This window comes from Pseudoliparis swirei, chromosome 17, assembly GCF_029220125.1.
Source record: "Pseudoliparis swirei isolate HS2019 ecotype Mariana Trench chromosome 17, NWPU_hadal_v1, whole genome shotgun sequence".
In the NCBI taxonomy this organism is placed as follows: Eukaryota; Metazoa; Chordata; class Actinopteri; order Perciformes; family Liparidae; genus Pseudoliparis; species Pseudoliparis swirei.
This window is the reverse complement of record NC_079404.1, coordinates 11,895,344-11,923,000: the sequence shown is the minus strand read 5'-3', so window position 1 is coordinate 11,923,000 and position 27,657 is coordinate 11,895,344. Positions and strand designations below refer to the sequence as shown.

General features: G+C 39.0%; 1 protein-coding gene across 1 annotated transcript; it reads left to right on the top strand.

Moving 5' to 3' along the window:
* Positions 1–8,465: 8,465 nt before the first annotated feature.
* fam83b (family with sequence similarity 83 member B) lies at positions 8,466–17,187 on the top strand. Its single transcript, XM_056435927.1, has 5 exons — positions 8,466–8,548; positions 10,769–11,242; positions 12,338–12,502; positions 13,417–13,541; positions 13,867–17,187. Exons 2-5 carry the CDS (start codon positions 10,793–10,795, stop codon positions 15,848–15,850), a joined length of 2,724 nt encoding a protein of 907 aa, XP_056291902.1. The 5' UTR covers positions 8,466–8,548; positions 10,769–10,792; the 3' UTR covers positions 15,851–17,187.
* The last annotated feature ends 10,470 nt before the right edge of the window (positions 17,188–27,657 follow it).

Genomic DNA, 27,657 nt, shown 5'->3' with positions numbered 1-27,657 from the left:
TTGTTATAAAAAGATAGACATCGCCATGACACATAAGCCTTTAAATGTCCTTGAATGAAAACACCATGGACATCTGAGAATAAAGCTTTTATGTGGGCCTGTAAGATGCACATCCATTGTGAACAAAACAAATGAATGCATGGGAAATTGCATGAAGAGAATAATGGCACAAGTTCAGTGAAGTGATGCCCCCATTCCACTGCAGCAGTTTTGGTTACATGCAGCCATTTGATTTCTAAAAGATAATTAGAATGAATTTCATCATCAAGGAGATTTCATCTTGATTTAGGGTGAAATATGGCAAGAACCAGCTCTTATCGGTGGAGAGCTTTGTGAGTGCCACCACATGCGATTCTAAGAGCACACAAGTTGTACGATTTAGCATTTAATTCATTCAGCAAATGGAAGAAAATAGGTATGTAGATTCCATATGAGTAATTTACCAAAATTAAATAGTTAGGAGCATTTTAAATAATGTTACTCCTGATTAGCATCCATGTTCAGTCGTGGTGCACACTAGACTCTTTCTCCAGTTTAGGAGAACAAAATCGTAAACCAACATTGCACACAGGCGAAAAAAACAACGATTGTGGCAATAACCAAGACGGTATCGGCAGACAGCTTATGAAACCAACGTTCTGTTGATGCACACAGAACTCAAACAGATTGTTAATATGCCGTCTGAAATATTGAAAACCACTCTAAAGTTGGGAAACACACTTGACACATCACACAAGACTCAGCTTGTCTGTTGTAGAGTGCCTCAACCTTTACATCACGGTGAGGATGTGGGACTGACAGAAGATTTTGGAGGTTGGATCTTAGATTGCGGGCTGTTGAATATGGGCCAAGTAGTTCCGCCACGTATGAAGGAGTCTGGCTGAGTAGTGCTCTGCATGTGAGGGTGAGGATTTTAGAGTGGATCCTATGCTACAGGGAGCCAGTGAAGAGACCCGAGTATCGGGTTGATGTGAGACCGTTTGTTCTTGGCAGTATTCTGGCAGCAACATTTTTAATTACCTGCAACCGGTTAATCGCATATTTACTGAGAGAGGAGAACTAATGCAAATACATGTTATTGGAACAACTCCTGGATTATTGTTTTATATATCCAGATAACAAAACCAACTCCAATGCTTAATGTTCATTGTTTTTTTCAAATATGTGCTCGTGGAATGCAACATCTGCTCATTGAAACTTAAGCATGCTTTTTTAAATAATGATGTTTAGACCCTCACATCACTTGTTTCAGGGAAGAGGGTCTTGCTTAAGATTAGACCACCCAGACAATTTTTTAGATTTGGGGCTATTTTGCACATGTCTTCTTGCTGATTTATTTCCACGAAAGTAAGCATAATGCACATTTGCATATTCAAACTTAACATTTCAGAAGGTGATATCTATGAGGTAAAAAATAATACCCTCGTCCACTGCAGTTTAAAATAGCTGGAATTGTCACGGTTCATCTTCCACGCTCCTCTGTCCTGTAACACCGCCATAGCCTTCTGCCCCTCCCCCCCCCCACCCCTCACTGTGTGCAGACAAAAACAGTGGTTTAAAAATCAAACAGTCTCATAGAAGTAGTCTTAGAAACCTCTCAGGAGAAAACATGTGCATTCTTAAGGATTATCAGCATCTCTGTTAAATGCAGATTCACTTAACATGGCTGAAGACTGTTCCCTCAGCTTTCCTGTTCTTTTATTTTATTTGAATTATCATAACTAGGTTATAACAGTTATAATGATCTCCTCCAACAATAGCAGCCTGACCCCACTACGCGTGTATTACCACTTGAGTACCGCCCACTACGACACCTATTATTACTTCAATACCGCACACTAACTCACCTATTATTACTTCAATACTGCCCACTCACACACCTGTTTCTTCTTACAGTTTAGCTTCTACTTCACCTGAACTCTTGTTTCCCACACTCTCACAACAAATACAACACAGAGATGTACTGAGCAATGGCCACCCGGTCTCCTAAAAAAGTAATTCCCTTATAAAGAACCCGCATTGACAATTACTTTTCGAGGGAAACATATTTAGTCTTAAATTACCTCTGCTTGTTTATCATAAATAGGTTTGAAATGAGTTTACAGAAGTCTGCAGGATAGTACTTTTGTTGATTAAACCAAATGTTGTTGCGCTTGTTTGTTTTTCTTCTTCAATTTTGTAGTAATTTTAAGCCACACCATATTTGTTACTTTATATGTATATAATTTGAAGTTGACCAACAAGTTGACCAACAAATCCACTAAGGGATGATATGATGGTTTCCATAACTCTGCACTAAACAAGCTGTGAGAAGGGGGAAAAACTACTTAAAAGTATCAGTAAAACACCAAAAAAACAAAATGCTTCTGATGCAGTTTAAGCTTCATCATCTTCACGCTTTAGTCTAAGCTTCAATGATCCAGCATTTAATCAAAGGTAATTTATTGGTTTACCGTGGGGCAACATACCAGCCTTTCATTCTAATTAAGAAATGTATGTCTTGGTTAGCTATCAAAGGGGAGACCCTGCACATGGTTGGGTTTTTATTTAATAAGGATTTTTATTTATTAATATGTGTCATGATCTATTCTCGAACAAGGATATTACAATGAACAATGGATTGTCACATTTTAATTTATTCCATGATTCGGCTATATTCATATAGAGGAAATATAATATTTCTTAATTTGATCAAATCTTTTAATTAAACTGCTCTACGCATGAATCATACACACATGCAAACCCAAATACAGAGTCTCCTGCAATGGGAACACTTTCTTTCTTTATTTAATTTGTGTTATACTCTTTTCAATGCAACATCTACATTTCCTCCTCAAAGTAAATGCAATTCAAAGGTGTTCTCACATAGTTAAGAGATAAGGATCCCCAAATTACAGGATACAAAGTCATAATTATGGAATCGTAAGACAGACATAGAGGAGAGGGAAGTCAGCTGTTTTTGATTTGTTTCCACACCGACAGTAAAATCATCAAGAAGTTAAATATGCATCTCATCATCTTTGGAAGATTCTTGTCTGACAATATTCAAAGTATTTTTAACTTGTTATGAAATAGTCAATATTTTAATATTGAAAACTATAAATGACCTAGATAAGTTAACAAGAACATTGGTGAGAATATTTCCATTTCTATATAGTTATTGAGGACTTTCATCTGTGTCGAAATATGGCAGCAACCAGCCCACCGCGGACCAACTGAGACTTGGAAGCTCCGGCAGGAGGACGAGGAGGAGGAGAGCCAGAACCGAGTGAAGCAGATTGCAAGTAAAACTAGAATGGGCACTCGGTAGAGCGCATACCTTCGCATATCACAAGATTGGGCATTGAATTATGAACATTTTGGCATTAGTTGCATGCCAATTGGATAAAAATTGACTGTGCTATGGTAAAAAGAAGATGTTGACCTTTTCATGATCTTGACCTTGACCTTTGACACGATCGATCCCAAAATCTAAGCAAATGGTCCCCGGATAATAACCAATCATCCCACCAAATTTCATGCGATTCGGTTTAATACTTTTTGAGTTATGCGAGTAACACGCATACAAATAAATAAATACATGGCGATCAAAACATAACCTTCCGCATTTTCAATGCGAAGGTAATGAGATTTTCTCCTGGCGCTGGGAAACACTTCCACTCCCGTCCACAGGGACCGACAAAATCAACACAAAATTAAAGTTCATTCTAGTAATTTGAAAGATTCAATACATTACGTTGTTTTGTTTTGTTTCGGAGATCTATATACTGTATCATGTCAAGTTCTATATCTTTTATTGGTGACTCGATATTTGATATATGAATTGATTTGGACTTTTCACATTCAAAGTTTAACGTGCTGACACGTTTCCAACGTGTTGCAGTGGCTGCTGAAGAGCAAATACAACATAGTGCAACTGTGAGCATCCTCAGCACAGTTCAAACATGAATCTGATGATTAAACCAACATTATTTACTCATGTTGTCATTTCATCTGCTTTAACTTTCTCCTGTCATTAGCAATGTAATTGTTTTACACTTCAGCATATTGTCCATTATGTGCACATCATTCATTTGTTGTTTCTCTCCCTCAATCTCTCCAGACAGAATAAAGGTCAAATACAGATATATTAAGTCTTTTAAAGTCTAACTTCTCATGTTGGTTGTGCACCTTAAAGAGCACATCGTTGAGTGTAGCGTGCCATTGAGGGTCGGTGTCCTTGTCGCTGGCTGGCCCGAGTGTTTGCATAAAAGAGAATGTGATCTGTGGGGAGTTAACGCCTCATTATGCTTCAAGTAAAGTGCTTGTCTCTTCGGACTGTCCAACAATGTTGAGCTCCACCTACCAGAACTACCTGTTTACCAACAATTCAACAAGTTTGGCACACTTTAGGTTTTAACCTCTATTTCTTTTTTTCATTCTCCACACAGCTCTTTTTGTGTGTGTGTGTGCAGCAGTAGATGCAATTGTGACCACTTGACAGATACAAACATGTTTCAATGAAGTCATCAACTCCTCTGGCAACTTTGTACAGAGCATGAACCCTTTGAAATCCTCGAGAACGGAGAGTAGAACATTTCATTCATATCCAGGCTGTGGTGCATGAGCTGCTTTGATGTTCTGCTCTCTCACAACCTCCCAATTGAAGAGCAGTGTGGTCACAGCATGAGCCGTCGCACTCTTTAAAAGCAGCATTCTGATTAGAACAATAATAAAAGACATGAAATTTGCAAGCCGATAATTGTAATAGTGAAAATTGTTTATTGGAATGTCGAATATATTGAAAAATAAATGGGACGGTGAAATAGGGTTCTATTTAGGGAGGGGTGCCATATGTCTAAGTACGATGGAAAACAACAAGTTACCTTGGAGCGTTTTTTGTTGGCAGTTTGATTTAATTCTTCATTACCTCTCAGCAGAAGCGACACAGAACTATTGATTTAGTTTGCTGGAAGTTGTGTTGTGACAACCATGAGAATAATTAACATATGTATTCAAGAATATCCATCAGAGTTCAGAGGAGGTAGTCCAAACCACCATCCCTTTCTTATTTTATTTTTTATATGTAATATCCCACACAAAAATAAGCTCTTCTACTTGTTATCCAATTGATCAAAGTGACAACAAAAACTAAAGCAAAAGGTTCCTTCTTATATAAGAGCAGAGTGTCTTGATGATAAATCTAATAAATAGATTTTTAATCGTGCATTTTGTTTCTTTGTTTCTTTCCAATAAGCAATTCATTTTGTTGTAATATATAATTGTCAAAAACAAGTGTGAGGTCAAATATGTGTTCTATCCTCTGACTGCTAGTGTATCAAGGCAGTATCATTTATTACTATGGCCTCCCCCACATTTATTCTTTTACTTTTACTCCACAGACTAAAACTAAAAGCATACAAACCACTAAACAAGGTGTTATCAGCCATGTGTATTGAACTGGAAACTCTTCCTGACAACATAGTTAGTTGTTTACAGATGAGATCAAAAGGAAAGTCGAGTTTGAAGATGAGTATGAGCATGGTCAGAGCAAGCGGGATGAAGGTCTCACAAGCCCCCCCCACACTCACTTTACGCCCCTGGTGTAATTACGCATTGCTGCTGGTGTGATTCCAACACGATAGTCTCTACTTATAACTCTGTGTTTACTCAGTGTGTTGCTCAGACTCTGTAAGATATTTCTAAAAGGAAAACGTATTAAATATATTAGATTTTTACCATCAGACACACAAGAACTGGAACACAAAGCCATGTTGACACAGTAAGATGATCAGATGCCTTTGAGACTGGCCTTGGTTTTATTTAAATAACCACTGTTATGCTGATGCTCATCAAAATGTCCGTCTTGCATTGGATTTACAGGAAGAGCCTCATGATACAGAACAGCGGCCACTTGCTCAGACTTGACAGCAGTCAAGAAGTGCCCGAGGAGCTGATCGTGGAGACTGCACCGAGCAGAGAAAGGGTGTCACAAGCAGTGACTCACACGGAGGCCGCTTCAGGATAAGAAACTCCCTGCCTTACTTCATCTACGCACACCCAGATTCAAGACACAGCCAAACAAAGGCACAGATATCTGGTTTTTCATGGCTCTTTACAGGTGAAGTTCCGGTGGAACCACAGGAGGTTTTTATGTGTTGAGAAAGGAACAGAGTGTCTTCATAAACATGTTACATATCACGCACTGTGTAACAGAATAGCACGGCTGCATTTCGTTTACCGTGAAATCCTTATCAATGAATAAGTAATTGGAAATATGGGGGGTTAAAACAGAATAATGAAAATGAAAAAGCAAATTGGCTTTTGCAAATATTGTTAGCTCATTAAAATATGTAGCCTTAATTAACAGATATATTTTGACAATGATGATTGACTTTATCTCGGTTATGGATTTCTCATATTCAAAGGAATGAATGGACAGGAAAAGAAGAAATTAGCTTCCCCACTTATATTGATTAAATTAAGTGCACCTGCCATGGCTAGATTTAATTATTGATCAAAGAAGCAAAAACAGTCATGCACAATGAATTAATAATCTGATATTTGTCTTTCAACAGTTGCCTCAACCAGACTGGAGTCTAATCTAAGTCTCAGCTCACTGTAGCAGCTGGGTTTAAACATAGTCTGTTATGAGTAATAATTTACTCTGTTGTGGGTTTGAAGGAAGAGGTTGACATTTTTGAAAATATGCTTTTTGCTTACCTAACTTTCATTGACCATACATATGAGCCGCCACCAGCTGGTTAACTTAGCTGAGCACAAGGACTGTAAACAGTTTAGAAACATCAGGCTGAGCTCTAAGAGAATCACATAGTTGTTGTTTTTTCACTTTTTAATGATTTGGCTTTCCAGGTTGAAGGTTTTTGTTACTCCTGGTTGGCTTTATCTTCATATTCAGCACACAAAAATAATTTTAACTGATCTTCTGATCTACTTCATGGCAAGAAAATACACATGCATGTTTCCTGAAAGGCTAAACTATTCCATTATATATTCTTATTCATGATTAAACTCAATGTTTTAGCTTGTTCTTTAACTCCAGCTGCAGACTGGGAAAGTGTGTTTGTGAACATGACCTGCAGTGTGTATTTGCATGTCCAGGCATTTAGTGGTGAGGTCAGTGTGCGCATGTGCACATAGCCGGTGGGAGGACTCTCCTCAGGATAGTTCATATTCAAACCTTGGGAAAGGCCAAAATTATACACATACAATTAAAGTGTTAAGCATTCAAATTAAATAAAACAACTAAAAACATGGTGGATCAATTTTTTCAGTTAAGCTTCTTCGATTTCTGCTCGTATCTGGAGGTTAAAGCAATATGATAACAACAGTTAAAGGTCAACGTTTGAAAGTTATTTGTATATCCTGAAGAAAATGTGTTTAAAAAAAGCCCTTGATAAGATATGAATAGTGCTTTTTCTTTGCACAGTTTCCCAAAGTATTTACAAAAGAAAACTTTTCATTGCCTTCACAGTGATGTAAGTTTGCAGTCTGAGTGTCGCCAATGTTTACCATAACTATAAGTGAAAGTAAAAGTATGAATGGGAAATAAATACTAATCGAATCAACACATTAAACACACAAATATATTCATGAAGCCAAGAAAATTCAAAATAAAAATACTATTATATAATATTTGTCACGTTTGGCATCCTGTAAAAACACTCGCTGCATTTTTCGTACAAACGCAAATGTACATCAAACATGTCGTGAAGATTAATTTTACAATAAGATATTTTTTTCCATGTGTGCAATGAACACTGAACAAGATGAAGATGAAGGTGTTTGTGTCTTTAGCGTCAAAGGGAATACTTTTGCTCTTGTCTGATACATTCGGTTATTGCAGCAATTTCCCGCGAGAATGCAGATGTTACACAATGAGCCGGTTTCTCAGGAATTAAAGCTGACCAAAAAAGGGTGGAGCACACCAAATGTCACCAATTTTCAATTCATGAATGCAAACATGTTTTATTCAGTCTGTTTTACAAATCAAAGAAATGGCGGAAAACTCACTAAATCTTATTTGTTCCCTCTCCCTCCAACATCAGAAGTACGTCTTTGCCCCCTAGAGATTCAGCCCCATCTGAAGTAAGATGAAAAAGACTCATGATGATCTTTAGTTAATTTCAGCTTATTTGGGTTTGAGTCCTCTTTTGAAGTGGTCACATGGTACAGGTATGAGCCACACAGTAGGAGGGTATTGAAGTAATGTTCTGAACCATTGTGTGCACTGGAGAGAACGCCTTGATGAGGTCCAGTACCCTTAACCTTTAGTGTCATTATCTTCATTTTCGTCAGTGTGCACTTTGTCCCTTAAAGGAGAAGGGGAGTGGCTAAATGTCTCAAACAGGTTTATCGCTGCCTGTGAGCAAGTTTTCGAGCTAGACCATTTGCATGTCAAAACTGGAATCCACACCCTCCCTCTGCAGACTGTTTATAATGTTGAGACGACTCCTCGTCTTTGTTTCTCCCAGCTGGCAGTTCCTCCGAACATAAGGAATATTTTGGGAGCAGTCAAGAGGATTTTCACATAGTTCACAATTCAAATGTAAGTTGCTGGTGTTGAACATATAAGAGTTGTGTCTGGCGCTCAGCAAGAAGAAGTGGATCAGTGAGACAGCAGAGTGCCTCAGCTTTCACATGCATCGTCTGGCCAGTGGGAGGTTAGAGATCAAATTTAAATATGCTGTTTGCACAAATTTGTATTGTAGGTTATGATTAACATGCTGAAATAACAGCAGATCAATGTTTCTTTGGCAGCATATCTATAAAGATAAGGCACAGCAGGAGTTAATGCCGACCTCAAATGAACCTTTTCATCTACAATTTAGTTGAAATGTATACATATGATTGTACGAGCACAGTAGTCTATAATAATAATAATCATTTATTTTATATAGCGCTTCTCAAGTCACCCGAAGTCTCTTTACAGAGTCCAGTAGTCATACACACACACAGTCATCCCGGTGGTGGTAAGCTACATCAGTAGCCACAGCTGCCATGGGGCAGACTGACGGAAGCGTGGCAGCCAATCAGCGCCTACGGCCCCTCGGACCACCACCAACATTCATTCACATCCATACGAACCGGGGTGAGGCTGCGGTGCATGTCTTTATGATGGTGGGGGAAACCGGAGTACCCGGAGGAAACCCACGCAGACACGAGGAGAACATGCAAACTCCACACAGAAAGGACCTGGAGAGACCGGGAACGACCGGGACTCGAACCCAGGGCCTTCTTGCTGTGAGGCGACAGTGCTAACCACTGAGCCACCGTGCTAAAAGAAGTAAACAAGAGGAAAGGACGGCTGGCCTCAGTATAATACCGGTAGTGGAACTAACTTGAAAGTAAAAGTTAGCACACAGTGTGTCTAAGATGTGTAGCTGCTATGACATCTGTGATTCAAGTTGTTGTTCTGCTGTCTTGACATTCAGATTAATACATATATTATATCTCTATTAAAGTGAAATATTTGTATCCTCAAATACTCAAAAATCGGGTGGGGTTCAAAAGGTTAAGATGTCAGCAGTTTCTTTCTGACTGCAATGCATGATTGCTTTAATCCAGTGAGGGTTGATTTATAATATCATATCATTTCAAGGTGTTTTAAATACTGAAGAAGTTGTAAAATTAAATCTTTAAAAAAGGTTCTAGTTTTTTTTACTTCTGCCTACTTAAACTGACTTTGTACTTTTTCATTGAGAGATTAATTCAAGCACACACACACACACGCACGCACACACACACACACACATAAACTGTATTGTATCTATATTGTTCTCAATAAATTACTTTAAAGATGGTAACAAAGGTTTTACTTTGTCAAATAATTATAGTTTAATAGTCCCAAAACACCTCTTGCAGATTGTGGAAATGACATGACCTATATTTTAACCCGTTTCATTTCACCCCATCTTAACTATGATGCACACTACTTTGCAAGTTCAATAACAACAATAACATTGACAATGACTTTAAATCAATAACATTTATCACTTGGGCTTTTAATCAAAAACATTTCTCCCTCGGGTTTTAAATCAATAACTATCTCACTTGGGCTTTAAATCAATAACATTTCTCCCTCGGGCTTTAAATCCAACCAGTGAACAGGTTTACTGTCAAAAAATAGATGAGTCAGTTTTCACGTTGTGGCTTGTCCGAAAGAAAAGTTAATTGTTTTAATCCATAGTCATAACAGGCACATAATGTGCCAAATGATATTGTAAAGAATGTCTTGTATAAGGTTGAATTGGATTTTGAATTTACCATATTGGAAAATATACAGTAGACCTCTTGTTCACACAATCTCAATTTAAACAAACACTGTAACTGTTACAAAAAAGTACCGTCCTGTTCAGCTACCGAGAAACAATGAAAGGACTAATAAACTAGCTGTAATAGACAAGTAGTTTGAATCAATGGGTTTATTTAGATCTGGTGCAGATATCTAAACACAAGACACTGCTTCATTAACACCGTATTCATCTGTTCTAAAGTTACCGATCCCTCTGTACTTTAGTGTCTGTGATTCAGTGTTACTCAGAACTACGAGTGTATTTAATCGGCGGCATACCATGACAAACAGAGTCGAGGTCGTGCTTCTATCATTATTGCAGGTTTTTATTGTTTTCACAGCGTCTCCATATTGACACGACGCTTACAACAATGTCACTTTTCCGTACAGTTTACTTTGCCTCGGTACGCCCACTGTTATGTTTGTTCTGATTCTCTTACATCATGTCATTGATTTCCATCTTATCTCTCACAGGTCCTGCTGAAACCGTCTGCAGTGATGAAGTCTCCAGAGTGTTCCCTGCTGTCCTCATTGAGGGGAGTGTTGAAATCAGAGGAATTCATTCAGCCACACTATAAGGAGTCCTATCGCCTGGCCATCGATTGCCTGGCCAGCGGCGGCAGAGACAGTTACCAGGAGTTCCTCAAGGGAGAACGTATCGGCAGCTTCCTCTCTGAGGAAGAGCTGATCTTCATCACTGAAAAAGCAGTAGCTCTCCCACCCAATGACCATGAGGAGGAAATCAGTAGTCCACCGGACATTGAGTCATCGTCGGGGACGTACTGGCCTGTCCACTCGGACGTGGAGGCGCCCGACTTGGAGTTGGGTTGGCCGGATGTCATGCAACCAATACTAGAGACAAATATAGATCTGCTCTTTCATCCACCAAGACAAAACAACCCCACCATCAAGGAGGTGATTCGGAAGCATATTCAAGATGCAAGACAGGTAATCAAAACTACCTGGAACCATATTATCCTGAGACAGAGCCCATATAAAAAGGTTTGAGCGCTGTTCAGACTGAAAACACTTTATTTATATTTTCAGACATACTGTTCCTCCACTGTGTTTCGCTCGAGCTCTTCTAAAGTATGTCGTAAGCACCATTTACCACCAGGGAATGTCCTCAGACCTTTGTTGCTCTCAAGTTCCAGTTGTAAGGAGTGTCACCTCGGGCTGTTGTGGTCGATATCTGGTTTAGCAACCCGTCCTCCTGAGAAGAGGGTGTGGGAACCATAAACAATCGGATTATATTATGGCAACACATCCATCATTTAACACCTCAGTTAGTTAGAAAATAGTCTCTTGATAACTTATGAATTTGTTTTGGAACTCACAATTGTGGTGAGTAGACAATTAATATTCTGTTGCATCTGTACTGCCCTGTTACTTCTGCACTGCTGCTCTTAATTAAACCACCTGCTATAGCAAAACACTGACTGGAACGTCTGCAGAGAACAAAAAATCAGCTTAAAAAGAAAATCCTCTTTTCAACCTAATTACAATCAGTCCAGTGAAGAGTAATCCAAATGAAATGCAGATACATATGTCTACAACATAAGGGACAGAAACCTCCTCCACAAGAAATATAATTTCAAGAAATTCGTCAGACTGATTTCACGAAAGAGCTCATTTCATGCCACTAGAACACAGTATTTCAAACTGTACATTATCTTGATCTTCATCACAGTTCCTTCAAAGTGAAACAAGAGAGGAAAGTCTTTGATCTGGTCCTCGAATACTCACAAGAATTGTTCCACAAGTGACGTATATATATTTGGGATCAATATGTTATATTTTGGTTAATTCACTTCTCCAAATTGATCTCAGTAAATGTGCTACTCTATGCTTAGTCTGTCTCTGATTATTATAACAACCATTTGTCATTGGCATCCGTTGAAGTATTTATCTGTTTGTAGCACATTTATTATACAAGTGTGTGTTCTTTAATAGGTGACAGGTTTCACAAGCGTAAAATGGTTAAATGCGCTCTTGTCTCTGGCATGTTGAACTGATCATGGTTTCTTCACTTTGTCCTTGTAGGTCGTTGCCATTGCGATGGACATGTTTACGGATGTAGATTTATTCAAAGAAGCTGTTGATGCCTCTATACGAGGAGTCCCAGTCTACGTGCTTTTGGATGGTTTCCATTTGAAAAGTTTCCTCGCGATGGCTGAAAATCAAGATGTCAAAATTCACCAACTCAGAGTATGTATATGATTTAAAACATCCATTTGATTTTCAGAATTTTAATTAACTTTATTTGTTCTAACCTTCAATACAGTTATATTTTGAGCGTTGTGTGTTTTTGTATCACTTTTTAATTAAGCACCCAGCATCATAAAAAGCAATATTTTAAGAGTAGCCTATGTTAAGAATGACATTCTGAAACTCATTAATACAAAATAGTTTAACCTCAAGGACATTTTCACTTCCCTGCCAAGAGATAGATGAGAAGATTGACACCTCTGTTATGTTTGTTCGCTACATATGACAATAATTAACCTTTTTTTTTTACACACATCTTTGACGATGACCGCACATTTACATGCATCCAAAAGGTGAAAATGTCAGAGACATATCGCAAGCAACAATAACAACTGATGACTGAATAATATTCCTGCATCGTCTGCCTATGTACTCATGTACAGGCGTCTCTCATGCACGCCAGGCATAATACAAACTACTGCCGTGAATTGCAGGTGGCATGGAATTTCTTTTAGGACCCACTGTTTTCCCAACTGTTTTTAAGATATAATTTTAAAATATATATATATTTGATAGGCATAATTCAACCTGTCCATATAAGTTTGGCCCAGCACAACACTGGCTGGTTACAAAGAATACAGAATAGTTGGATGATGATGAGGAGCTCCTGTGCCTACAAATAATGAGGTTGTTGAGAGCTTCTCCACCGAAGAATGAATTAGGCATGAGGGACTTAACAAAGGCGACATATTTCAAAACTTTAGATTAATGTGCACAGTACTTCAGTTCTTTGAGGGGGTCGGGGCTGGGAGGGTGCGTGGGGTTGTGATGATTGACATACTTATTATCTTCTGCTGTAGGGTTTAACAATGAAAAATATCTCTGACATTTTCCTTTCACTGCTTGGACCACAGAACATGAGGGTGCGCACTGTGAAAGGTTCGGATTACCTCTGTCGATCAGGAGCTAAATTTCATGGAGCAATGGAGCAGAAGTTTCTTCTAGTCGACTGCCTCACAGCGATTTATGGCTCATACAGGTAAATACAACTTCAGTGGTTGTGACTACTGAGGCATACACTAAATGCACTCATAAAACAAAGCAGTACACTTATTGACACTTGCCACAAAATTGCTGTCATCTTTTCTTATTGGTGCTTTTTGAAGAAGTAGATTTAACTTTCTGAAAAATGTGGCAACACAGCTCCTTACAAAAAACTTTAAACCTTTGAAAAATATAATATATGTTCTGTCTTTACTGAGTGTAGTTTCTTTTTGTTGTTGTTAAGAGTGCTATATCACACATCAGTCTGTTTTCTCCACTTTTAATGAATAAATAATGATACTTTTCGTGTGTGTTTGCAGCTTCACGTGGTCATTTGAAAAAATTAATCTGAGCATGGTGCAGGTGATTACAGGCCACCTGGTGAAGTCCTACGACGAAGAGTTTCGAACACTCTATGCCCGCTCGGCTGTGCCAGCTGAGCTGTGCCCTCAAGAAGCGTTCCCACGCAACGGACCACATGAACAACTTATTTTGCCAAACACTCAGTCGGCCGAAAAAATTGAGTGGAGGGACGAGTTGAGGCAAAGGCTGGACACAGTCTATCGGAAGACCTGCGAGAAGAAACCAGGAGCGAGAGATCTTGAGGGGAGGCTCTTTGAAGAGGAACCCAACAAGTTCAGGCCCTTTATTGAGAATGGGAGCGCTGTTCAGAACCAGATGCACTTCATTAAAAGGCACAGCTATGCTGGGGGAAGACCAGATGGACCTGTGCCACAGAACATCAGGCCCGGAGCGAGCAATTTGAATATCGCCGGAAACGGAACCAACCATTACCCCATGGACAATTACTCACCGGTGCCACAGATACATAGAGGTCAAAACATGCATCAGTCTTTCAATGGCAATGACACACAGATTGTTTCCATGCAGCAGAACATGCCGACGCTAGAGAATACATCCAGGTCCTTCATGCGCACATTGAGGATTGAGTCTTACCTCAAACACCCTGACGTCCCATTCTCAGACTCTTGTGAATTTTTAGACCAGTCTGAACCACGGGACAAAGCAAACTCCTTCATGCAGGGAAGGATAAGGTCTTCCCTTGCTTTCAGGTCCACCATACCAGAGCAAATGGAGCCAAACCGACATCTTAACAACTCCTCCACTTGTGTCAACAGCTTAGCGGTCACAAACACTCCTTTACACTACTCATCCATGCAGTGGAAACCACACGCAGCAGCTGAACATGGGACAAGTAATGACGAATACATGGTCAAGAGGCAAAGTTCGCAGATTCGGAATGACAATCGGAATCACGCAAACTCCGGTGCAGGTAGAACCTCGTACCACTCTGTATACACTAGCTTAGGCAGAGATACAGGTGGACACATGGTCACAAACCAGGACATCATGTCGGACAGTTGGCACAAAAGGCATAGCGTGGCAGACCCAAGATCAAACACTGAGTACAAGCATGAATCATCAGATCACATGTATGGAGCTTTCGCAAGGACGCAAGTGAATAGAAGCACAGTAGAGATCAACAGACAGAGTGGAGGATACGGCTCAACTCTGAAAGAAGATCTGAGATCTGCTTCTCATTGTGATGTCAAGACTGCCACCGGCACAAAGAGCCACGGTACTCCCATATGGCAGGATCCGCCAACCTGGACTGTGTCTGCAGCAGCGCTGGATGTCGATAGCAGGGATATAAAAGCTAAAGCCAACAGCACAAGCTCACAGCTAAAGAAGACTTCCAAAACAATCAAATCAATGTTTAACATATCAGATAAGAAAGAGGATTCAGCAGGAGCCATTGAAACACAGAGTCTGAAGTCAACTGGCAGCACAGACACCATAACAGCTGAGGATGAGGAGAAGACATCCTATAGAGGAGGAAAATATCCCCAAAGCACAACCAACTCTGTCAGGTCCTCCTCGCGGCAACAGAGGAAGCAGACAGAGGGCGACACTCGAGCCCCTTCAGAACCTCATTTCAGAACTAAGGAGCAGAAAAATCCACGTAAAGTCTCTCTTCCTAAACTGACCACACAGAAGAAACCCAGCGTTTCTGGCCGAAGCGTAACGCCCGTCCCTGACTCGGCGAGCTGGAGCAATGAGCGAGGCCCGGAGCCTCGCCTTTACAGCAAAAATGAGCCCTTCTCCTCGTTTGAAAAGAAACGCTCTGCACACGGCTTTGGAAACTCCCAGGAGAAACCCAAAGGCCTTCCTGAAGGTGAGGATGCCATCGAACACAACCTCAGCCGGGCTGCGAGAGGGCACTATGAGAATAAGCTGGAGAAATTCATTCATCGAATGGGGAGTCTCATACACAAGAAGTAGCAAATCTCCACAACTCACTTCTTACCAATGCACCTTGGAGTCATTATGTAAATATTCTTACAGTTGGTCTAAATTTCTGTGTTTACTTGTCTCTAGCAAACACTGTTTACATTTTGACCTCTGCTTTTGTTATTGTGTATAGATGCACTGATGAATGTTGTTTTATATCAATACAGACCTTTGGATAACTAAATCTTAAACACTTTCTTTAAGTCTGTCCTCGACTAATGTCAACCTGAAGCAATACGTGCTTACAATACAAACAACAATAACAACAACTGTAGCAGATGCTTTAAGTCGTAGCGGTTCCAAAAGGTCATAGATAGAAAGGTTTGTTTTGCTGCAGGTGTGTTTGTGCACATAGTACCAACGTGCTGCTGTTGCTATTGTACACTGAAAGGATTACTGTCAACTGCCATTGAAAATACCATCAGCAGAGAAGCTAACCACACCTTGATAAAAACTTGATGAAAAAAACATCAACCTCAGACAAGTTGAATGTCTTGGAAGTTGCAATTAAAAAAATGGACCACACTGGATTAACCAATGAAGGAAACGTTTCTCTGTGGCAGACTACATCCTTGCTAGGTTTGTTTTAGTCTATGATCAGACACAACATTATTCTTTCTTACACTGATCACTTATTAGATGTTGGGCTATTTTGCTTTCTAACATTTCTTCTTTCAGACTAGTGGAAGGAAAACATTCAAAATGCACTTGCTTGTTTATTTTACTACATTGTGTCTATTTGTGTCTGCAGTCGCCAAATGTTTGCATAATGCCTTATTTACATATTTAAACATCACATTTTAGATTGTAAAACAAAAAGTAATTGTCTTAATGTAAGAAGTATTTAAGTGGGGAGGTTGCATGCTGCATTCTATTTTAATCCCCTTCATCTGAGGAGTCTTCCCAGAAAGCAAAACTCAACGTGCACTGTACATGCACAATGAAAACTGCAGTACACATACTCAGTAGCCATTCAGAGGTGATTTCACTATTCCATTATTCATCCTTCATGCAAGGAGACATATTTGTAGGTAAGCACAAAGCAATATGGCCTCCAGAGTAGGACATATGCAAGAAGAAGAATTCTTCAGAAATATTCATTATTTGCAGGTAGGACCTACTCTGTATTCAGACTCACACGTCAGCTCTATTTAAACTGTAACTTTAATGGTGCTTTCCAGCCAGTCCCATATTGCTTCTCGGGGTTTTGTCTGAGTGATATTTGTGGTGGAAATAAAGTGGATGATTTTAAAAAAGCAGATCCTCTTCTAGTGCTCTTTCTCTAATAATAATGTTGATAAACTGCTGATAAAAAATATTGATGATGATTATTGTGTTTCTTCCTGTCTGACATGTGCGGATGAATCATAACTGTAAGTTAAGTTTTGCTTCAAGAAATTATAAAAAAGCGAGTGACTATAGGGAACCATTTCTTTGTCTTAACTGTAACTGTTTGAATGTGTTGTACGGCGACCTTGAGTGCCTTGAAAGGCGCCTTATAAATAAAATGTTTATTTATTATTATTATTTTACAAAATTAGGATCACAAATGAAAAAAGAATGAATAAGCAGCTCTTTGGCTGATCTTAATAGACAGGCCGGCAGTTATTAGACCTATCACAGCTTATCCCTGGAGTGCAACAGGCTGAAAAATGAAATGTGTTGATTGTTGGAGAAAACCAAAAAAAACATTTGCACACTGGATTTAGAGCTCCCACAAGCTTTTAAATGCAACGGTCTAACAAAACAAAAGTATTCCAGGAAATTGATTATTAACAGAACATAAAACCATAGTGGTAGCCTCAAAAACTTAAATTAAAACTACAGGCTAAAGATACTCAAGCATATATGTCATACAACAAACATTCAATGGCCATGCTCACTTAACATCATTTACATAGATAGAAACCATGGCTAAAGCCTAAAGTAAAACATTTGTGTTGATAGGAGTTATGTATTTTTAGAATAGGTATTTGGGTGGATGACATGACGCATGATTTTTCTGTAATTAAGTGTGAATGTTTATTTAGATGCATTTTACCACTTAAATAACACATGGTAGTGAAGCATATTATGGTACTTTGTTTTAAACTTATGATTTTGTATGAAATATCTGTTATGTTTTGATTATATTTTAAGGTGAATACGCAAAATGTCCTGCGGTGTGACCGTAACAAAGGTGAAGCATTAAACTTACACATGAACAAAATAAACCAGAAATATCTGGAGCAGCTAATAACTGCCGTGGCATTATATTGTATATGTTTACATTATTGATATTATGTTTTAATATGCGCAAAACTAGTAAATTAGTATTTACAGCAAAATACATTTCGTAACACAAATGCTGTTCTGTGGCGTGACATGGAAAATCAGATTTTTTAATGAACATTCTGAAAGAGTACTTCTTAACTTTTAAACATACCTAATTTGTACTTGAAATCAACAATAGTAAAATATTTAAATTTGCGTCATAGTGACATGTCACACCGCAGGACAAATTGTATGAGAAAAGCTTCAAAAATAATGAAATTATTTAAAAAATCAACGGAACACTAGCAGTTTAGAAAGATTCAGCATTTGAACATTATAATTTCATACAACTATAATCCTCATTAGAACTTTATTTAAAAAAATACTGTTTCACCTTTATTTGTCAACTACCCATTTGTGTTATTTCGAATATGCCAAGACACATGATACAACCCAGCCATATGCGAGGCTGTGTTGGGTCACAGTGCACAACACTCATGCTAGAAAAATACAGTGATTGGACCTGTACTTGCAGAGTGATTTTATAGTCTTCCGACCACTCAAAGCGTTTTAAAACCACATGACATCATTCACCCAGTCACACACTGATGGTAGGAGCTACGGTTCCACCTACACATCAGCAGTAACTAACATTCACACACATTCATACACCGTAGAACAGCTACTGGTTGTGGAATTAAGTGTCTTGCCAAAGGACACATCGAGCCAGGGGATCGAACCGCCGATCCTCTGATTGAAGGACGACCCTGCTCAAAACTGAGCCCCAGTCGCCCCAGTGATGATGGATTTAAGTATACACATTTCCTTGTAATTTACATAAATGTGGTTAAAGACAGTTGTTAAGCATCCATTCCAGCACAAATCCACACGTTTCATAAAAGAAATGAGTGAGCGACCTGTTCCATAAAATATATTTAAATAACGATTTAGGATTTAACATGCATAATAGACTCTTTTTTTTTGTCAAACAACCTATATTAGTACACCATGTATATAGAGAAGGAAGTCAAAGGAAGCTTTGTGATGAAATATTTCGTCACACATTGCCAAGCCAACAGTTAAAACAATATCCTGCTGCCGTTCTCCTGCTGTCCTGCGTCTCAATTACATTTGTATCATACGTGTTGTCTGTGTTCTTTATCTATAGTTATATGTATAATCTGATGTGAGTATCAGTATGTATCACTTGGGGATGGATATCATGGATATCATCTTTGCACAGTGGCTCATAAACATACCTGGATGTATTTTTTAGATAAACTCAGTATCAACATTCGTGGTGAAAATAAGTATTGGGTGAAGTGAAATTATAACAGTGTCATGATGTGTTAACATGTAATCTTGCAGAATGTAGTGTATTTAAAAGAGAGGTTTCACAGCAACATACATTTATATTATAGGGGGAACTACCTCTATGCAGCTTAAAATACATCATTCAAAATGCTAATGACAATACTTATTTGTTTTAATCAATTCAAATACAATATTTGATTTCTGAATCTTTTGAATCGTGTGGCTTTAGGAAGAAGAAAAAAACATACTTTAAATGTCGATAACAAAGTAGAACTAGAACGGGCACTCGGTAGAGCGCATACCTTCGCATATCACAAGATTGGGCATTGAATTATGAACATTTTGGCATTAGTTGCATGCCAATTGGACACAAATGTATCGTGCTATGGTAAAAAAAAGATGTTGACCTTTCCATGACCTTGACCTTTGACCCGATTGATCCCAAAATCTAATCAACTGGTCCCCGGATAATAAGCAATCATCCCACTAAATTTCATGTGATTCGGTTCAATACTTTTTGAGTTCTGCGAAAGATTTTGACCTGTTCATGACCTTTGACCTTGACCTTTGACCCGATTGATCCCAAAATCTAATCAACTGGTCCCCGGATAATAAACAATCATCCCACCAAATTTCATGCGATTCGGTTCAATACTTTTTGAGTTCTGCGAAAGATTTTGACCTGTTCATGACCTTTGACCTTGACCTTTGACCCGATCTATCCCAAAATCTAATCAACTGGTCCCCGGATAATAAACAATCATCCCACCAAATTGCATGCGATTCGGTTCAATACTTTTTGAGTTTTGCAAATAACACGCATACAAATAAATAAATACACGGCGATCAAAACATAACCTTCCGGCATTTTCAATGCGAAGGTAACGAACAGGTGGCCTCACTATCCTATTGAATCTGCCCCCAAACTATCCTCCTCCTCCTCCTCCTCCTCCTCCTCCTCCAGCATGGCAGCTACAGATGCTCTGGCTTTGATGGCAGGATGGAGCTCTGTACACAATGTGATTCTAAACCTCACGGACCATCCTCTCCCTGAAACTGATCTTGATAATGCTGCTGGTCTTCTGGGAGTCTCACCCCTCCGTCTCTGACCACTGTACGTTTTTGGAGAATGCAGCAGACAGCGGTTTCTGCAGTGGAGATTTCTTTCAAAAAGACTTATAATATAGAGTGTCTGTTGATGATAACACAGTTTTAAATAGTCTCAAATATTTATGCTTTGAAAAGCTATTTTAGGTTTTTGAGCTGCCTGTCCTCCAACCATGTTTATGAGCTCAAGTTTCTTTCATTAACATGAATATATTCCTCAATGTACTTTGTTTCTGATGTGCTCCGAACACTTACTGACATTCCGAGTTTGATTACTTAGTCTCACACAAAATTGCTCCCATCTCGATGACAATTGTTTCAGTATACATCTACAGCTCAGAGTTATTTACAGAATATTTCACATGTGGCACACAAAAGAAGCTGATGAAGTCCTGCATACATCTCAGACAATGACTAAATCAATGGCAATGGTATGTTTAATGTCTGTATATCTCTACCTTTTGGAAATATTTTAACATTAGCCGTTAAAATGATTATTATGCTTTAATAGATTCTTAAGATTCATACATGCGACTAATATGCTCTTATGCATGGTGGTCTGCATACGTTTTAGTCGGAGATTAAGTGCCTGAGATGTCACTGCAGTGAGCCGTAAAATAGATAATGCTGAGAAATCCATGAGGAACTAGAATGGGCACTCGGTAGAGCGCATACCTTCGCATAACACAAGATTGGGCATTGAATTATGAACATTTTGGCATTAGTTGCATGCCAATTGGACAAAAATGTATCGTGCTATGGTAAAAAAAGAGTTTGACCTTTCCATGACCTTGACCTTGACCTTTGACCCGATTGATCCCAAAATCTAATCAAATGGTCCCCGGATAATAACCAATCATCCCACCAAATTTCATGCGATTCAAGAACATTTTGACCTGTTCATGACCTTTGACCTTTGACCCGATCGATCCCAAAATCTAGTCAACTGGTCCCCGGATAATAAACAATCATCCCACCAAATTTCATGCGATTCGGTTCAATACTTTTGAGTTCTGCGAAAGATTTTGACCTGTTCATGACCTTTGACCTTTGACCCGATCGATCCCAAAATCTAATCAACTGGTCCCCGGATAATAAACAATCATCCCACCAAATTTCATGCGATTCGGTTCAATACTTTTTGAGTTCTGCGAAAGATTTTGACCTGTTCATGACCTTTGACCTTTGACCTTTGACCCGATCGATCCCAAAATCTAATCAACTGGTCCCCGGATAATAAACAATCATCCCACCAAATTTCATGCGATTCGGTTCAATACTTTTTGAGATTTGCGAATAACACGCATACAAATAAATAAATAAATAAATAAATACACGGCGATCAAAACATAACCTCCCGGCATTTTCAATGCGAAGGTAACTAGAATGGGCACTCGGTAGAGCGCATACCTTCGCATATCACAAGATTGGGCATTGAATTATGAACATTTTGGCATTAGTTGCATGCCAATTGGACAAAATGTATCGTGCTATGGTAAAAAAAGAGTTTGACCTTTCCATGACCTTGACCTTGACCTTTGACCCGATTGATCCCAAAATCTAATCAAATGGTCCCCGGATAATAACCAATCATCCCACCAAATTTCATGCGATTCAAGAACATTTTGACCTGTTCATGACCTTTGACCTTGACCTTTGACCCGATCGATCCCTAAATCTAATCAACTGGTCCCCGGATAATAAACAATCATCCCACCAAATTTCATGCGATTCGGTTCAATACTTTTTGAGTTTTGCGAATAACACGCATACAAATAAATAAATAAATAAATACACGGCGATCAAAACATAACCTTCCGGCATTTTCAATGCGAAGGTAATAATTCACGTAGCGCTCACAGTTGGACCAGACAGCTGATAAATATTGACAAATATAAATCGAACATAACACGTACATCCATCCAGACACCTCAGTTAGCTAGTGTAAAACATTATAATCTCTTTTCTCAACTAGAATGGGCACTCGGTAGAGCGCATACCTTCGCATATCACAAGATTGGGCATTGAATTATGAACATTTTGGCATTAGTTGCATGCCAATTGGACAAAAATGTATCGTGCTATGGTAAAAAAAGAGTTTGACCTTTCCATGACCATGACCTTGACCTTGACCTTTGACCCGATTGATCCCAAAATCTAATCAAATGGTCCCCGGATAATAACCAATCATCCCACCAAATTTCAGGCGATTCAAGAACATTTTGACCTGTTCATGACCTTTGACCTTGACCTTTGACCCGATCGATCCCAAAATCCAATCAACTGGTCCCCGGATAATGAACAATCATCCCACCAAATTTCATGCGATTCGGTTCAATACTTTTTGAGTTCTACGAAAGATTTTAACCTGTTCATGACCTTTGACCTTTGACCCAATCGATCCCAAAATCTAATCAACTGGTCCCCGGATAATAAACAATGATCCCACCAAATTTCATGCGATTCGGTTCAATACTTTTTGAGTTCTGCGAAAGATTTTGACCTGTTCATGACCTTTGACCTTTGACCTTTGACCCGATCGATCCCAAAATCTAATCAACTGGTCCCCGGATAATAAACAATCATCCCACCAAATTTCATGCGATTCGGTTCAATACTTTTTGAGATTTGCGAATAACACGCATACAAATAAATAAATAAATACACGGCGATCAAAACATAACCTTCCGGCATTTTCAATGCGAAGGTAATAAATAAATAAATAAATAAATACACGGCGATCAAAACATAACCTTCCGGCATTTTCAATGCGAAAGTAATGAAACCACAACGATGAATTCACAATATTCACAGCATGTAGCATGATCTCAGCTCCACATATTAATTTCACATAGCCATTTGCTGCCATTCCTTTCAGATGTTTCCTGGTTTATATGCTAACATGTAATGTATTTATTAGTTACCTTCGCATTTAAAATGCGGAAGGTTATGTTTTGATCGCCGTGTATTTATTTATTTATTTATTTATTTGTATGTGTGTTCCTCGCATAACAAAAGAAGTTTAAAACCGAATCGCATGAAATTTGGTGGGATGATTGGTTATTGTCCGGGGACCATTTGATTAGATTTTGGGATCAATCGGGTCAAAGGTCACGGTCAAGGTCATGGAAAGGTCATAATCTTATTTTTACCATAGCACGGTGAATTTTTATCCAATTGGCATGCAACTAATGCCAAAATGTTCATAATTCAATGCCCAATCTTGTAATATGCGAAGGTGTGCGCTCTACCGAGTGCCCGTTCTAGTTTCACTCTGTGTTTCTTCATCACTTTTTTCATTTGTGTTGGCAGGAAACTGATATCTAATTGGCTGACTGGTCAAAATCTTAACAAACTCTTGCTGTAAACCTCAAGAGTCGGTGCTATCTGGATGTTTGCCTTGATCCATGCTGCTAAGGGGATAAATCATAATAACTTGATCCCATGACTTCCTCTATGCCACAATGAGGTTTAGCTTTCTGGATTTAAATGAATGTCTGGTCAACTGTTGATCCATATGTTATTTGATACAGATATCCATGCCCCCCTCAGGATATAATGTACTCACTTTAGTGCCCCCTTAATTGTTTACAGGACACATCAGCAGTGCGTTGACATTTCACTGGTTTATGAGCCAACACCTGTCAAACTAATAATATTTCCATCAGCCTTTGCCTGTCATAGAGTGGTGCAGGGATACCGTATTTGTGTTGGCCAACCGTGGAAGTTAGTGTCAAACTGGTTCCCTCGACAAAAAGCAAATGAGATTTGGGGATTTTTGTTTATTGCATAAAATAAGCTAACACAGTGTTGAGGTGGCTCACAGCCAGAGGGCCCCCGGGTTCTATTCCCAGGATAGACGGGCCTTCTGTGTGGAGTTTGCGTGTTCTCCGTGTCGCAGCTAGTGGGTTCTCTCTGGGTTCTCCAGCTTACTCCCAAAGACATGCAGAAGCTCACTCCGACGGGTAATTTAGAATCAATTAACCATTAATGGATGATTCTAAATTGCCCGTCGGAGTGGATGTGAGCGTGAATTGTTTTCAGCCTGCGATCGTCTGGCGACCTGTCCAGGGTGTACCCTGCCTTTGCCCAATGTCAGCTGGGATCAGCGCCAGGTAGTTTTGCAGGTCATAAGCAAAAGTACTGGAAATTGTACTGTTTCAGTGTTTTAGTAATTCATGTTAAAAGTTTAATAAAAAGTAAACTTCCCAAGAGCAGTCTAATATCGTGATTGTTCCAATGCATTTCCCTACAGAGATTTACAGTATTGCCTGACTCAGCACCCACATACTGCACACGAGAGACTATAAGCACAACATGTCCCACTGTTTCTTCAACCTCCAGAGAGAGACTGCTGCTGTGCCTTCTTTTCAAGTTAATAAAAACATGCCTCCATCCGAACAGATGGAGGACAACAAATAAAAATAGAAAAAAGTTTCAGTGAAAAGCCATGTGGGATATGAGGAAGCCGACTGCAAACACACGCACACACACTCTGGAATTATTTCACGAATGAACAATGATTTCTGAATTTAAGGATGTTAACAGTTTTCTGTCGACATAAACGTGTCATTTTTGTCAAGTCAAACATTTACTTTCATAAACACTTGAACAACAACACAACATCAACAATTCAGGATGTATGTTCTTCTTAAAGCATTGCGATCTCAAAAAGTGTCTGGCTCGAGGTGATCCAAGAGAGAATCACTCCGAAATTGGAGGAGCGGGTTGTTGGCTGTTGCCCATGGGTCACGCTTGTTAGGACGCTGGCACAGCCGGTGGTAAACTTCAAATGCTTGCAGGTCTTATATTTGCTCAGAGTACTTCAAACCCAGTGATCACAGCTCTGTAAGAACAGCTTTTCATATGGACGGTAGGTGTCATATTAAAGAGGTTAAAGACACAAAAATGGGTGAGAGACTAAATCATTTACATGTGTTGACTTCAAATGAGTGAAGTTGATCGACAGAAGAAAAAAATACAGAATGCTAGAGCGCCTTACTGCATTATATTCCATTGCATTTTTTATAATTTGTGTTGTCGCCTTTTGTGTTTTTCTTTCAAAATAAATACATTTTCACCATAAAATGATCGAGAACAATTCGGCAGAAACATTTTCTATTGGAGGACCGAGAGATCTCCCACGTAATATGTTGGAACCAAACCTACGCGTTGAGAGCTCATCATCACAATGGAGCAGAGTGGGTGTCAGGCTGACTCCTCGGGGGAGGACTGCAGTGCCGTGGAGTATTGACTTGTCTTAATGCCGCTCTCTGTCTCTCTCCTGCTCATAACCACCGTGTCACATATCAATATTTAAATAGTGCATGTTATTTCATCACTTTGACATTTATTTGACTCTCAAAATATAAGTTGTAATTGTTTGTCCTTTGTCTTCCCTCTGTTAGACTGACACTGACAGAAATCAGTTCTGGCTTCATGTAATAGCTCCCTAGAGCCTGCTGGTGAGTATTTGATTTGTTCGGGTCCCAAAACAGGACTTATATTGGCATTAAACACACAGGAACAAATGTGTGTCAGAAAGGGAGACACATAAAATCCAGCTTAAGTGATAGTTTTATGATATGCAGAATATAACAAATGGGAGTTATTTAAATTGAATGACAGGCCTATTTGTTTTAGCTCAACTTAAAAATAAAAAAAAGATTCCTCGTTCTACATGGTTACATGGTGTTTATTTTCAGTAGATAAATAAACATCCCTAACATTAAATCAAAATGTCAACCTTGAATTTGTCAGCAAGTGGTAGACACTATGTTGTTTTTAAATTCTTTGCTGTAATCTGTTGATAATGACTTCATTTATAAAGTTAAATAATAACATTTTAACATTATCCACAGACTAGTGCAAACTACAGCTGAATTTATTTATTTATTTATTTATTTGTATGTGTGTTCCTCGCATAACAAAAAAAGTTTAAAACCGAATCGCATGAAATTTGGTGGGATGATTGGTTATTATCCGGGGACCATTTGATTAGATTTTGGGATCAATCGGGTGAAAGGTCAAGGTCAAGGTCATGGAAAGGTCAAAATCTTCTTTTTACCATAGCACGGTAACTTTTTATCCAATTGGCATGCAACTAATGCCAAAATGTTCATAATTCAATGCCCAATCTTGTGATATGCGAAGGTATGCGCTCTACCGAGTGCCCGTTCTAGTTTATTGTGTGGAGATCTTGATAATTGTCCTGGCAATTTCTATGATTGCATGACTGATCCCAATTTTGTTCAAGAATTGTAAATTATTAGCAAGTAAATCATTTAAAATATATACTGATGCCAAAAGTAATGTGAACAATGATTGATATGTTCAGCTTCTGGTAACACTGGACACATTTAAGAACTTGATACAATCTATGGAGGAACAACCCAAAAAAAACAGTTGAGGAGGTTACATAATGAGTGGACAGGTGTGAATGACAACGACGAGAAGACGAGGACAACATAACAATCAATTTGCTGTCAAATGATATCTATGCATCACGTTGCTGAACAGACTTCAGTCTCCATGTTGACGCTGTTAACACATTTGTAGAATTTCTTCCAGTCTCAAATACAGGATGTATATCTGCGGTACACTTTGAGTCTCATGAGATGAATGTTTGTATTGTTCTGAGGATCAAACGTTCTCATTAAAAAAAAAACGTACATTCTTTGTTTTACTCATGAGAGGAAATCACAGCTGAGGTGGTTCGGGCAGCTGATTCGGATGCCTCCTGGACGCCCCCCTTTAGAGGTGTTCCAGGCACGTCCTACTGGAAGAAGACCCCGGGGAAGACCCAGGACATGCTGGGGGGATTATATCTCCCGGCTGGCCTGTGAACGCCTCGGGATCCCACAGAATGAGCTGGAAAATGTTACGGGTGAAAGGGAAGCCTGGGTCAGCCTGCTGGGTCAGCCTGCTGGGTCTGCTGCCTCTGCGACCCGACCCCGGACTAAGCGGATGAGAATGAATGGATGTATGAGTTCGCGTTTCATTGCATTTGGTTTAATTTCTGAAGTATCAAACATGTGTGTATGTTTTCATTAAACAATATAGTTTATCAAATAAATATATTTTCCAAATGACTGGTTTACTTATTGAAGATAATATAAGGTGAC